This window comes from Cyprinodon tularosa, unplaced genomic scaffold, assembly GCF_016077235.1.
Source record: "Cyprinodon tularosa strain WSP-4 unplaced genomic scaffold, ASM1607723v1 ctg332, whole genome shotgun sequence".
Classification (NCBI taxonomy): domain Eukaryota; kingdom Metazoa; phylum Chordata; class Actinopteri; order Cyprinodontiformes; family Cyprinodontidae; genus Cyprinodon; species Cyprinodon tularosa.
The window spans coordinates 1853719-1868954 of NW_024039044.1; the positions used below are offsets into that span (position 1 = coordinate 1853719).

Below are 15236 nucleotides of genomic sequence, written 5' to 3' on the forward strand. Positions count from 1 at the left end.
AGAAAATCAAATGTTTGTAAATCAGTCGGCCCTCGTGAGGTTTTCGTGGGCATATCCTGCTGTTGAAGCAGAGCTACGAGCATCTACAAGCCGATTTACATGAGCCTCATGAACTGCGCATGTGCAAACAGGTGAATTCTCTTTCTTCTTCCAGATTGACCTATCCGTACAGGGCCATCTTTCGGCACTCAGTCAGAGGTGTGGTTTTTGGACGTACGTTGTAAACAGTTAGTTCAAATCGGAGCATTTGGTAGAACAGTGTAAGAACATACATCATGAGATGTGAACTGATGAACCTGGTTTCGTTGTAGGAAACAAAAATGAAACATTTTGTTCCTACAGTCTGAGCTGTAGCTGAGTACAAAGATTGAAAATATAGTACAGTGTGTGCCCGCCTTAACATGTCACAGTATATTGGAAAACTAAGAATGCTGAAGAATGTTTGAATGGGATTATTCTTTAGCTTTAAAAACCTATTCTTATCAACACTTTTACTAAACTTTTTTCCACTGCATTTGCAGTATTGAGTGCTTCACAGCATTTTTGATACCGTTTGGCTTCGTAGTCTAGTATCAGATAATTGAGCTTCAGAGACTGTTTTAGGCTTGATTTAAGTGTGAAATGTAGGGGGCTTGCATAGATCTTAAGTTTATCCTTAAAAACAAAACATAGCTGATAACAATATGAAGTCATTTTAATTTACATGATAGTTTTGAATTATTCACAGATCACAAAAGGGTTGAAAGACAGCACTTTTGGTGATCGGGAAGACAAGGAATGGAAACGGGCAATAACTTTGCTTAACCCATATTTAAAGCAGAAAAAAAATTGATGTTGTATGTAATGGTAGTTTTAATGAAGACGGTGAAGAAAGCAGTTGATAGTTGAATTCCTTAATTAGTCCTTAATTTAAATTCCTGTCCTTAATATTACATTTACAAAATCATCACAAATAACAAAAATGTCACCTAATAATTACCGATAATGTTTATCCTTTGCGAATAATACTTTATTCTTAGTATGCTTATTAGATGAGTACTAGCCCTCTATTGTACTCCCCAATGCGGGATTTTAGTCATTCTACTTTATTTATTTCCTCATTTTTCCTCATTCTTAAAATCTGTTGTATTGGTTAATTGTTCTTAATGACTGATAAAACGTATTAATCTTTTGTGGAACTACTAATGCTTGGTGTACAACTAGTTAAATGTTTTTTTTTTAAGACTCTATTTGGTCCCCTTTTTTATTGCTGCTTTTTTTCCTAAACATTAATACTGATAGGTTATTGTTTATTTCCGGATGGGAGGCACTACACAGTATTTTGGTAGACCCCCAAATGGCTGAGCTTACCTTTTAGCTGAAAATATGTCACAGGCATTTTTACTTTCCCTTTGGAGGCACCCCAGTATGCAGCCCGGTATGCTGAGGGCTACAATTACGAAGTGGTTGTACTGCGTACTGCCACTTAAAGCACTGAAATAAGACTTCTACCTTCAGCTTCTCTCTCAGCCTGTTCACGCTGCTCAGCTTTCCTCTGATTATTGTAATAATGGAGCAATCCTTGTTTCATTCAGGGGATATTTCAATGCCTTTGTGATTGAGAAAACTGTTACTTTGAAAATAAAAAACAACAATGCAAAACATAGCGTACATTATCTATTAGAGTTTTTGGCGTTACGGCAAATGTACACATTTACCTGCCTTAATCTGATTCTACACAAATTAACTACAGGTTTTCCCCTCCCTAATACGCAAATGTGCCGGGTGAGATTTTGGCAAAAACAGGCATTACTTTAATACAAGATTTTCCATTTTTAAAACTTCAGAAACTGTCATTTTGGGCATTGAGTAGGCACTTTATGTCTTCAACATGCACATTTTGCAATAAAACCAAAAAATATATATATTTTGTCAAAATGTAATGGATTTTGCTGTTGTTTTCAATTATGTTTTTACTACATTACTGCTGTCGCCTCACAAATATGGAAATTGTTAAACATACATTTTTGGTTTATTCTTTATTAATTTGACTTGTTCATATTTTAAACTTTCATGCTTGTTTTATTCCGGGTTTAACATATTCTCCAGATATTTTTTGTCATATTTTCACAGAAAAGTGTAAAGGCGTATTAAATATAAAAGAAAACAAAAGTTTTAGGATTTAGACAGAAATGTGCATTGTTGTCCAGAGTCCTACAGAGCAAATTACAAAATTGCATTTTTTGTAACATACCACAGACCAGGTTCTTCATTATAAACTTTGTAATAGAGAGGTGCACCCATTCCCACTTGAGCGGACATAAAAAAAAAAAAAAGCTTTGGAAGGAAAAGCTTAATATTTTTTATATCTTTCCTTAGACATTATGCCACCCTGGGTGGTATAATGTCCCATCATTGGTAACTTACTGTAGAGCCAAACAAAGAAATCAGTATTTTTTCAAATTTCTCTTGCTGAACTTGTGAACGTTGGAACTTACAGGATGGGGTGTTCTTAAAAGCTTTTGATCAAACCACAACCTTATTCGTCTTTTAACTAAAATCTTGCTTTAATTGGATTGTATAAATAAATACACATAGCAGAATGTCTCTTATAACATGAATTATGTCAAACATCAAATGCATGCCAATTTGTATAATGTGAATAAGAATTAGCTGTCGGAGAAACAACAGGACGAATTCAGTTCAGAGATGAGAACCAGAACCCAGTTTGAATGTCTTCAATAGAGACTTGAGCAGAAGATGAACATTTTCTAATGGTTTTTTTTCCTGTGTTGCAGATCGCTCAAGCAGAAGGAGCCCATGCTGGCTGCGTACCTGGCTTCCAGGTCAAAAACTACCAGTTGGTGTATGCTGGACCTTTCCGGAAAGGCCATCCTCTTTTACGAGGTCAGTTAAGGACCAGAACCAGACCACAGATATTCAGTCATTTCATCCCATGTGTTTCTAGATGAAAATCTGGACTTTTAAAAGCTGAATATGTGTGTAGCTCAAGATTGCGGAAATCTGTCTATGTCTGTTAACTGGTGGGTTTTAAAGTCCCATGTTGGGGAGATTTAGGGGATTTTTCTTTCAAGTCAAGGTCAGGATTGTGTCTGTTCACAAATTGCCTCTTTTATTTTTCACATCACCATAATACATATCAATCATGGCTCCAAAACGGAATAAAACTGCTTCTTTGTGCAAATCAGGCAACAACAACATAAGCTGTGTCTGCCTATAAATTATTCTCCTTGAGTGGGTGATATTTCCAACATGGTTCTTCTTTTTTGTTCCTCCCCTGAAGACAGCTTTAGGCTGTGTGTCTTATATCCACATTTCACTCGTCACTATTTTACATTCTGTGTCGAAGGGTTGACAATTTTCTGCCTCCTGAGTTGTCTCTGTGTGCAGACTGCATATGTTTTTATAAAAAAAAAGTTAAATATAGAAAATAAACAGTTTAGAAATAATGATTTTTTGTCAAGAAGCGTATTTCTGAATTATTTAGATTTAGGAAATCTGCTTTTATTTTTCCTTCTTAATGCTCCTTAGTGCCTTAGCAGCAGCATCCATTAAAACACCATCATTTATTTGGCAGTAGAAATCCTCGGTAGAGTCTTTTTAGGTAAGAGCCTGCTCCTCTCAACTTGTCAGATATGGCAGCCTGACGTGTCTTTATCCTGAGATCAACATGGTACTTACAGTAGTCCTTTTAACACAGAGCCAAGTAACTGATTATTTATGTGATAACTTGCTTAGTTTTTTTTTTATTTGTGCGATATGATGAAATGTAAAGGAAATATGTAAATGGGAATCATTTGTTGTTTGTTAATGCAGTCTCTCATTTATTCTCCAACTTGTCTCAGTTCTTCTCTCATTACCCCGTCTCCTCTTTATTTCATCATCCTGCTGTTCTCCCGATTGTTCCCCCATGTTCCTCAGCTCCACAGGGTGAATAAATATACCTGCCTCAGTGGAATGCACATTATGTGCTCTACCTAAACTTAAATTAGCTTTTTCTGTAGCTAAATTGACACAGTGCTTCTAAAAGGGGTTTACTATGTTATTTGTGCTGCGTATGCTTAAACAGTTTTTCTGCGGTTAAAAATACTTACTTTAGTGCCTAGACAGAAACAAATGACAAATATGTGAGTTTTTCCATCAATTTCCTTCCTTTTCTTTCAGCTTTATCGTAGTTGATTTGGTCAGCTGCTGAGGCATTTTGTCATCTGGAGGTTCAGTGGTGCGTGTAGTTGGAGACAGAACTCTGTTCTGCCTTAGTGCTCTGCTCTGATACAACAGAGTGGTTCCATTACCTTGAATATGCTCCTGTCAGCAGAAACACCTCTCACCGTCGTGGGGGTCCCACTGCTCACTGCCGCTTACGGGGAGAATGACAGGCATGCTAGTGGCCACACACACCCACACACAGCTGAGTGCTTGCATGTTCTCTTTAGATTGCTTTGTTTTGTTTGAACGTGCCTTAAGAAACATTTAATACATTTTTGATTTTTCCTTCTTAGTTGCATTTGTTTTTGAAAGGCACTTCTACTTGATTGCATGGCAGCCAAAAGGTGTGTTCACACAGAATGCGATCCAGGCCTCAAAAACCTTTAACGGCCAAATCTGGACGCTCAGCCAAACGCAGGTCAAGTTGCTATTTTACTTCGACGCTCTTGATGCTCTGCGCTCTGGTTGTTTGCCTGCTCTGTTCCTTAGCTACAAGCTAGAGAGCAGCTTGACTTTAATCACTTTGATGAGTTGGAAATAGTTTTAACATGTTTTTACACGAGAAGGTAGACCTCAAAACATCATCTGTGTATCAGGATTATGATCCTACCAAAATATGCAGTTGTTGCCAGACCTCCAGCATAATGGCGGGCAGCAGTGCTGGAAAGACCCACTGGAAGCTCTCTGCAGCGGTCAGCCTCTGGGGGATATCCTGCTGCCATTCATAGCGACTGCAACTGAATATAAAGTGGTAATAAAGTTTGTGGTAAGTACCACAAAATACAATCCAATATTTTTCATCGGCAGGTTGTCTTTAGTTAATTTAATTAAAACTGTTTAATTAAAACTGTTTCACCATAGTTAATAAAGAAATGTTTTACTGAACTCAAAATGATCAGAGCTCACTCTCTGTTCCTTTATGATTGATTGACTTTATTGATCTCACAGTGAAATTGACTCTTTACATCAGCTCAAATAGTCAAAGAAGAACAATGTAGCTCACCACCATCAGACTGTGAATGTATTATTGACAGACTATAAGCACTTTGAAAAGCACTGACTTGCCCAGGACTGCAAAAATGGGGGGAAAAAATCAGGACCAGATAAGCACAGAGAGACATCATAGCTCCCGCTAATGGAGCTAAGGGCAGTCGTGGGTGAGCGGTTAGGGTGTCAGACTTGGATCCCAAAGGTTACTGGTTCGACTCCCGACCCGCCAGGTTGGTGGGGGGGAGTAATTAACCAGCGCTCTCCCCCATCCTCCTCCATGACTGAGGTCAAGCGTTATAAGAGAGAGGCGCAAGGTAAATGTCTGTCTGCACCCCAAATATGGACAGAGATCAAACAGACTCTTCGAGGGGCTAATGAATCTAGACATGAAATTAATTAAACGTCTGAGTTCATCATGCAATTTACAAAGATTTTACTTTAGACTTAGACAACTTTTATTGTAATTTTTTATGCACATTATCATGATATTTCATGATAAGTCCAGCAGTGATCAAATGTAAACAGCATGGGACAAAAAAAAATCATGGTACAAAAAATGCATTGATATGGAAGTTCAGAGCATTAAATATATGGTGCAATTATGCAATGTTTTGGTTTGATGTTGTCAGTGTGATGCATAGAATGTTACATTATAATGGAATTGGCGAGAGCATTACTAGGAGCCGCCATGATGTTATTTTTATTTTATTTATTTTATTTTACAGTTTTACCCTCTTTGTACACTCTTAAAGAACATATGGCTGTTTCATAACATAATATGCTTCTTTGGCTCATTAGGGCCAGATAAATTGCAGTGATGGCCAGGATGTGCTTTAGATCAGAGCAGATTAATGTGTTAGACTGACATACCGGTATTTAAAATATATACTTAAATCCAAGAATCTGACTTAGTCATTTTATAAAGAACAAGATGCAAAAGTTACACACTGCAGATATTAGAGAATGTTTAAGGCTAAACCCTATGAGACCTACTGTAAAGGTGCAGACTATGGATTAGTTTTAAAGCACTTTCTAATCATCCATAACTTAAACTTGGTCTGACAAAATCCCAGTGAGATGCACTAAAGTTTATGTTTGTACCATGAGAAACTATAGAAGGCTCTGTAAATTTTTCCATTATAACGTTATACAAGTAAGTTGGTACAGCATGACATAGCTGTATAGCATGGGTAAAGTGTGACAGTAGAGTTTTTTTGTTTTTTTTTAACTGGGATGATTCTACAGTAGTCTCAGTTTCATGACACTGTAAATAAGCCCCTTCATGGCTTTGTGTAGATGTCATCCTGAGCATTCATCGTATCTTCTAACTGTGCTTTTTTTGTAACATTTGAACAAATTGTCCATTGAGTATGAGCAATAATCACTGAGAATGCCAGAGGCTGCAGCCGGTCCCAGTGACACATGCAGATTTATGGAAATACATCTTCATGCTGTGCCACCTGCTGCAGACCTTGCTGTGTAATTACCAGCGGGGGGGCAGTCTGTTAGAGGGATACCTGTTGGTGCCGACCAGGGTTCAAGGAGATTCATCTTGACTAATGGCCATATCTCAGTACCAAACACAGTCACAAACAATATGCTGGCTGTCAGTCATCATCTGTTTCTCTCTCATGATGGCCTCTGAAGTGTTTTACCCGCTTCATCACAAATACTGGACCTGTAGCATTTAATCAGCTCGGCTGATTCATCAGTCCATCCACTTCAGTTATTTCTCACCTTTGTAGTTCAGTGTAATTTCTTCTTCTGAGAAATGCATACCATAGAATAATATTAGGTAATATCTGAAAGAATTATTTGCTTCCATAAAATTATTACCGGTATCTCCAACAGGTAAATCTACAAATCAAAGTTGAGTCTCTATCCTGCTGAGAGCCTTCATAAAAACCTCTGGGAAAATCTTTCTTAATTCAAACCTCATCAACCATGTTGAGGTTGAAAGTCTCCAGCAAGTTTCTGTTATTCAGTGGCAGGACTCTTAAAATGTAACAGTGTGGGAACTTTGATCTAAGAAACCTTTTTATAAGTCAGCAATTTATATTAAATCAGCTGTTATTGTTCTAAACAAAGCAGCAGGAAGGAATATTTCCATAAATTGACAGATTTCTATATATTTTTTGACTCGCTATGATCTTTTTTTTTTTTTTTTGTACTCCTGGTTCTGTGTGAATAGTTTTTGCTGTCATCCATCCATATTCTCCCACTTAATCCAAAGCTGGTGCCTATCTCCAGCAGTCAATGGGTGAAAGTCAGGGTATACCGCGCACAGTTCACCATTCCATCACAGGGAAACACAGAAACACACAGCAACATACAGTACAACCCAATACACAGTACTCGAGTTGAGAGGGGATGGCATCCCCCTTCTTCAAAAAAATCTTAAAAACCATTCCCCCATACCGTCCCCTGTGACATATTATCATTTAATGTGTAAATGTCCACTATATATTAACACAAATGGCAATAATATTGCCCTTTTAACATTTGGCAGGCTGTGTGCTTATGAGTAGCCTTAGGAAAAATGCGATTTCATTTTCGACCTCAGTGGCGCAACCGGCGGAGCAGGTGACGGTGTTCTGAACAGCATCATGGCAAAGTGGCAAGGACAACACGATTTTAGGGAATGTGAAAATAAGGAGGGGAGGGAATCTTCTGCAGGTTCCAGGTTCTAAGTTGCCGAGATTTCTCTCCCTTGCTTAGTTTGAGAAATAATGAGTTTACAATTGGGCTAGTTTCTCCACATAATAATACCTGCTCTCTGTGATTGTTGGTATGAATTTCTTAAGTCTGGGACAATAAATGAGAAAATAAGGGGGGGAGGGGGGGTCTTCTGCAGGTTCCAGGTTCTAAGTTTAACCAATAAAGTGTCAGAAGAAATGATCTAGAATGATGTTGGTAGCAAAATCGGGAATTGGCATCCACTGGGCAGAGAATTCATTGTACACTGACTGTAGCACATGGACTCTATCTATCTGTCAACCAAAACTATACATTTTAAGGCATCCATGTATAAGAAATATAAAAACATTAAGAATCTGTTTAAAATTTCCCTTTTCAATCATATTTCAATCCCTTTTTTCATCAATGGGTGTAAGTTTAGGGCGATGTGCGCTCCCACGACAGAGGAGGTAATTCTTGGCACAACAGATTAAACCCAGAGGAGAGAATCGAAGCAGAGGTGGATTTAGGAAAGTTGGGGCCCTAGGCAAAGACAGGCATGGGGCCCTCTGAATTGAAAAGACAGCTTGTAATACAGACCCATTATAGAGATACAGAAATCTTAATAAAATAGACAAAAAATATTTACTAAATTTTGACTGCCCTTAATGATGTTTTATATTTTTATATTATGTGTAGGGGAAAATAACAACTCAAGATATCTTTAATCATCTTTTGGAGAGTCAAAATGCATTTTGAGATATCTCAAATGAAGTGATTTGATTGGTCATTTAAATTTGCACACATCCGGAATTATAATCAAGATATTTCAGTTAATTTGGACTAGTCAAAACTATATATATTTTTTTTATATCAGAATTATGAAATATCCCCCTAGTTGCTTTCACTGAGCTGTCCTGACAGTTGCCTGCAGAATTTTGCATGGCTGCAATGGTGCTGGCTCTTCTTGACAAAGTGGTTTCAAAGCATGTAGCTTAGCTTACTTTAAATTAGCCAATAGAAGCAATTCTGATTTTTTGATAAACAGTATATTTTATAAAATAAATACTCTAAATGAATATTTGAAAGGTGAGTACAATTATTAGATTATATATATATATATATAGGCTTATTTCATTTTCAGGCTAATTCTAATGTATTTCAATTTGTAAGCAGTTTTTCAAATTTTGAAAATTATTTCAGCTGTTTCAATTTAATAAATTGAATTTGAATAAAAAGAAAAATTGGCTTTAAAGGATTCAGATATTAATTTGCAATGTTTTGTGAGGTTTTGTTCCAAAAAATTATTTCATTGCCAAAAGATTCTCCAAAGTAAAGTAAAAAAAGTGGCCTACCATGACTGAAGCTGATCGCATGGGGAAATTAGTCCCTAACTATGTAGGGGCAGTGATAGCCATGCCAATCCAGGGACTGTCTGCAGTTCTACTGTAAGGTGTCTTGGTCAAGGTCAATGACCGACGTATCTGACATGTAACAACAATACCATGCATATTGCTTTAGGTTAATAGAATATATTAATTAGGCTATGTATACTTCCAAAAAAAAAAATCCCTTCTTTATTTTTTCACAACTTGACTCCTGCCTATACACACTCACACCTAAGGCCGGAGTAACCAGGGAGATCCCATACATGCACAGGGAGAACATGAAAACCTTATATTCAGTTTAATTAAAAACAGAAAGTTAGCAGGAGTTTTAATTAGCTTGTTCATACTCATTTTAAAGAAGCACTGTGAAATGTCACTAAGAAAACAATTCTGATAACTTAAAATATTTTAATTTAGTCCTTGCATAAAAATGAATTATATATATATATTTTATTTGAAAGAGGCACAGAACAGCATAACATCATTGGCTGATTTGTTGGCAATTGAAGTGTTGCCAGATAACACTAAGAGTAATATCTCTTTTACAATTCATAGAATCTTATATAATAAAAAGAAGAACATTTCTCCCTAATGGTTGGAACACTGTGAGCATCTGGCTGTCGATGCTTCACCCAGATTTGGCGCCCAAGTGTTCTGGTGTTTCGTTTTTAAATAATTGTAATTGAATAAAATTGAAATACTGTTATGTTTTTTTTGGAAAAAAAAATCTGTTGTATCAACAGAACTCTTTTTCAAAAAGTCTGGGAACTCTTGACCAATTTAGCTACATTCTTGCTTTTGAAAGTTTTCAAAGTTAATTTTGGGTCATAGAAAATGTAAAATATTTTATTTAATAACAATCTTGGCCACTATTTTTCATTATCTCTGTCCAAGCTTTACCAATCCACTTTGACCTGTAATGCACCATGGGAAATGGTGGGAAATTGATGTTTTTAGGTTGGAATATACCTTTGCTTAAATTCAAAAATCTAAGATTCACTAAAGGCAAAAAACATAGAAACTTCCACTGAGAAAAAACTTCCATTGAGAACTTCTTTCCTGAGACCTAAGGATGTTTTATAATGTACACCCTCCGGTTGGCACGAGGTGTTTCTTTGCTCTATCAGCTCAGAGGGCTTTGCTGAACAGATTTGATCAGAGCAGTCCCAGGTTAATAATGAACATAACTAAATCTGAGTGCTAAATATTATTATCAATGGCTTGTCAGGTTTTGGGTTTAATGACAATAGCAGAAAAAATGTCACTGCGGCTAAAGCCACTGTGCCAGAAAGTAATCTGCAGGGACAGAAATTATTTCTCCATTTCTTCAATTTCAAGAATGAATTCAACTGAGGAGGCTTTCTTTAATTATTTTATGGGAGTGAATCTGCCATATTTCTCTGGAGGTTTTCAATTTCCAACAGATTAATCAGGCCAGCGGCTGATGGATATTTACTGCGGGTCATATTAGGTTGTTATTCCTTAAAGGTAACTTTAATAGCTCTTTATCCCGACAGGTTGTGCCATAATGAAACAATGAAATGTATTGATTTGATGGTGGGGCTATGGCTCACCTTCCTGGGGCTTGTTTGATTCGTGGCTTGTCACTTCCCTCTCAGAGATGGCAGTAAAGTTGATGCAGTGTCCTTTCAGCAGCTTGGCCGATACTTTACAGCATCTTTGATTGTTTTGGGGTAAAACCCATACCTACTTCGAACAAAGTTAGTTGTTTAATATCTGCTGAAGGCCATCTTTCAAAGACATTGCACTGAGTTAATTATGCAGATATATGTTCTTTGAATATGGTGCTGAACTAGAAAGCTATGGGGCATTCCACCATGATGCCTGATAAAATGTGGAGTAGAAATGTGAAGAGCATCCTTATCTTTTTCTTCAGAGCTAAAACATGGCTTGCTTCACACTATCCCAAAATGAAAAAAATGATTACTCCTGGAAACATGGAAGCCCTTAGCATTACTTGCTTCACTTTATTAAGCATTCCAAAGATGTGGCCTAAAAAGACTACCTTAAAGAAATTCCCCCCCGTCAATGTTGGCATTGCTTTTAGCAGTGGTCTGTGGATGTATTACTGCTTCTAACTGGCTCAGTGCCCACAGCTTAATTATTGCACTGAGCTCAAAAGTTGCCGTTGCTGGCCCAGTTCCTCTCTCTTGTCTGTATTTCTCAAACTTTATCACAGAGGCACTTTAACAGTTTTGGAATTTTGATACAGCCCTAAAGTTTGAAATAAACAAAAAGTTATTTAAATGATTTTATTTTTAGATTATTTCCAATCTGCTCTACCGTCTGTATAGTTTAAAGAGCTTGATCCTGCCCAACCAACAAGCAGGTAAACATACAGTCTAAATACACATATTTTGAGGAATAGTCCATCATGTGACGTAAAAAAGGAGGTCTTGTGATTTATCTGTAGCTTTAAAGGTTGACCACTTCCTCAGCAATATTTCATTTGGGAGAATCTCTTCATGCAAGACCTTGGCTGAGTAGATGGCATTTTCTTTCTTTGTGTAAAGACCAAAATCATTCATTCTTCCATTATGCTGCAAAATGCAGTGCACATAATGCCACAGTATAACTTATATTTTCACACCTTTTATTGAAGACAAATAACCATCAATCATTTTTCTGCATAAAGTAGAACAGTATAGCTAAAAGTGTTGCTGTTACCAACAGGCTTAAAACATATTTAAGTGCTGTTTCTGGCTTCAAATTTAATTTTTTTGTTTTGTTTTAACTGTTTGTTTTTTACTGTTAATCACAAATAAGATAAAACTGAAGAAGTGTACCTTTGCCAACATCCATAGCAGCCTTTCCTCTCATATTATTGCTCTGATTTATAAAATTTGTGGCACAATATTTTGCATTTCTACCCTCACTGAAGCCACTTTGATCACTCACCTGTAATACTTTGTCTGTAATCCAGAGACAGAGTATATATGGACTGAAACTCCTGTGCTCTGCATGGCAGGGTGCGTATCCGGATCATGCCATTCTCACGCCTCTAATGGCGGCACATTAATCACTCTGCGGAGCCGGAGCTACCAGGACCTGCAGCTTCTTTTTGGGGTGTATTTTTAATTTGGCCATAAATCAAGGTATGCTTTTGACGAATGACTGTAATTACAGGAAAGGCCATTACCACAACGGGTATGCAAGTGTGTGTGCGTGACTTTCAGAAGATGTGGTGGGTGGTTCCACATGCAATGTTTGTAATATGAGGACAGAGTGCATGACATGTGACGATCGGCTGTTTGTGATCCACACCAACGGGTCGCGTTTTAAGGGTTGAGCTGATAGAAATAAGGAACCAATGCAGGTTTCCAGAGAGAGAAATTGTCTCTGGGCTCAGTTCAGTCTAATTTGGGTCAACTCGTGACTGCAGGCTGGAGGTAGATGGTGTCAGGAAAAGCTTTGATAGATTAGAGATGGAGCACCACAGACAAGGGAAATCTTTTCCATAGAACCAAAATTAAACAAAAGAGTCTGAGAGTTTCTGATGCGGTTGAATGGATACAGGGTTCCTCTTGAGTCTGAAGAGGTCTGGGTTAAAGGGGGCATTTATCTGAGCATTTCCAGATCAGGATGAATACATCGGAATAAACAGTGATGAAAAGTAATAGATTTGAGGTGACCTGAGGTTATTAGTCATCCTTTATCCGGATTACATGCAGAACATGTAAACTTTTTCAGTTTTATTGCAGTTGATTTGTGCAGTAAAACCACTTCTTATTTGTTTCCTTCAGTTCTATTGACAATTACTCTCCCCCTTTTATAACCAATAGTTTTTTTACTGCATTTTATCTTAGCAGCATCTTTTAATTTGCTTTTGGAGTTTATAACAACATTTTCACCTTGATAAGCCATAATTAAAATTCCAGTATTAAAGTATTCTTTTATGTCAACCTTCATAAGATGAAAATGTGATTCAGTTTGTTCTTCTTTTTCTTAATGAGGTTTATCCCATCGGTCTTTCCCTCTGCAGATTGTTTTAATAAAACAGCTGCATTCAGTCAAGATAACTGATCACACAATCTAACAAACTTGTTGAAATGTAAAATTGTTAAAGTAAGTGAAAGAGAGGGTGACAGACAAAGGCAGTGTATCAGCGGACGTCCATAACAGGAAGCTGGAGGGAAAAAGCTAGGATGAAAGTTGCAGGGATGCTTATAGCTATTGGAAGAGGCATGAGATTACATTCATCATGTAGCATAAAGTAGTAGCCTATCTTCAACTCATTACAGAAATATTTAGAAGAAAAATGAATGCCTGCAAAGCCAAAGTTGTGATGTTCAATAAGATCTCTGTTAGATTACATTAGATAAGAAACAGCAGATAAGTTTTTCATTCTTAATGCTGTATAGCAAACTGGAACTAGCAGTCTGAGGGTCAACAAGCAATTTCAGGCCATCAGGGGCAAAGAGGAGGTCAGTTTACAGATCCATCACTACTGCAGGAAAAGACCAAGCAGGAAAAGCTCAATGTGAGGGGGACACAGCTCAAATACAGTAGCAGCTATTCAAAATGGCCTTTCCCAGTCAATCGGCAGCCGAATGGCAGCGGACCCCCCTGCAGCTCCCAGCGAAATCCCATCCAACTTCCAGCCACCGGCCTTTTCCTTGGCATGCAATTTTCTTTACTCTGACGCCACCCTTTCACTGCATTACAGGGTCTGACTAGGAGATAACGCTTCTATTTAGATCTTAATGTCCACAAATCATGACAGAAAGAATATTTTACTACAAAGATTGATGTTTACAAAGGAAATTGTAGTGTACCAGCCAAGGACCCATCAAGGAAAGAGGGGAAATTCTGAATGGCTACTACTATATAGCAGTCAAGGTAAAGGTATCATTTTTGTCTTTTGCTATTTCTGTCGGATTCAAATTCAAGGAGATCTGGAGGCAGAAAGGTCAAGAGTGGTAATAATGAAGAAGGATTTACCAAGTTGTCAGTAGAGGAACAGGACATAGAACCATTTTGCATAAACAGGCAGTGAACAAAAGAATCCTGCATCGAACAATGACAATTAAGCAGTTTAAAAACTAAGGCAGTGATGGAAGATTACAAACCTGATGAGCGAATCAGAGAAAATGTGGAGCAGCTAAAGAACAGCCAAAAATATCTAAACGATGAACTTTACAAACAGCAGAGGAAGAGAAACCCGCAAACTCTGAACACAAGTAAGGAATGGAACAGAAGGTCATGAAGCAGGCTGGTTAGGGGTTATTAACATTTTGTGCTACATAAATTCACAAAATATTTGTTGAAAATAAATGTAATCCCAATAAGTTCTAATTTAAAGATTTAACTTCACTTACATTTTTGCCCTATACAGTAAATGCCCAAGAATTTTCTAGAACTGTCCTTTAAAGGAGCTTCATTTGCTAAGAATTTTTTTTTTTTTTGTAATTTTGGATGATGATCTTGTTTGTGTTATAGAAAGACAGACTGCTGTGGGACATTGAAAACTTTTTACTCTTTAAATAAAACCACCATCTCATTCCTAAGACACAACAACCCTGTAGGAACCTCACAGTTCAATTTAATGTTCAGAAGCTCCCGTTTACTGATATTAAGTAGTTCTGCCTGCCTAAATTATTATTTTATCCCTCCAGCCCAGACTTTATTGCTCATTTTCTTCACTCCAAGAGCATAACTTTTATGCTACATTCAGCTGTATAACTTATTCCTTTGATTGTAAAATCATTGTTATACAGTCATGCTTTTTCATGCTGAACCTGACATTTTACAGTTTTGCTTCGATTTTCTGCTCTCTATTTGCTTTTCCATTGTATTCTGGCTGACAGCTTTGCATTGCAGTCTGATTGCCATTGATTCTTAAAGTGTTTGAACTATTCAGGAGTTTAGACGTGAACTCTGCAGTTAAGCACATTGCCGAAGAGTATTTTGCGATGTGGCAGAATGTTTGTTTGACTTATGGTTGGGAGGATG

The 15236-nt window shown here is 37.3% G+C and overlaps 1 protein-coding gene across 1 annotated transcript in view; it reads left to right on the plus strand.

Annotated features, from left to right (window-relative positions):
- Positions 1-15236, plus strand: part of cdh13 (cadherin 13, H-cadherin (heart)) — a 496790-nt gene that overhangs the window by 128381 nt on the left and 353173 nt on the right. The window contains exon 2 of the mRNA XM_038293940.1: positions 2778-2886. Coding sequence (XP_038149868.1) covers positions 2778-2886 — 109 coding nt within the window. The remainder of the gene's footprint in view (positions 1-2777; positions 2887-15236) is intronic.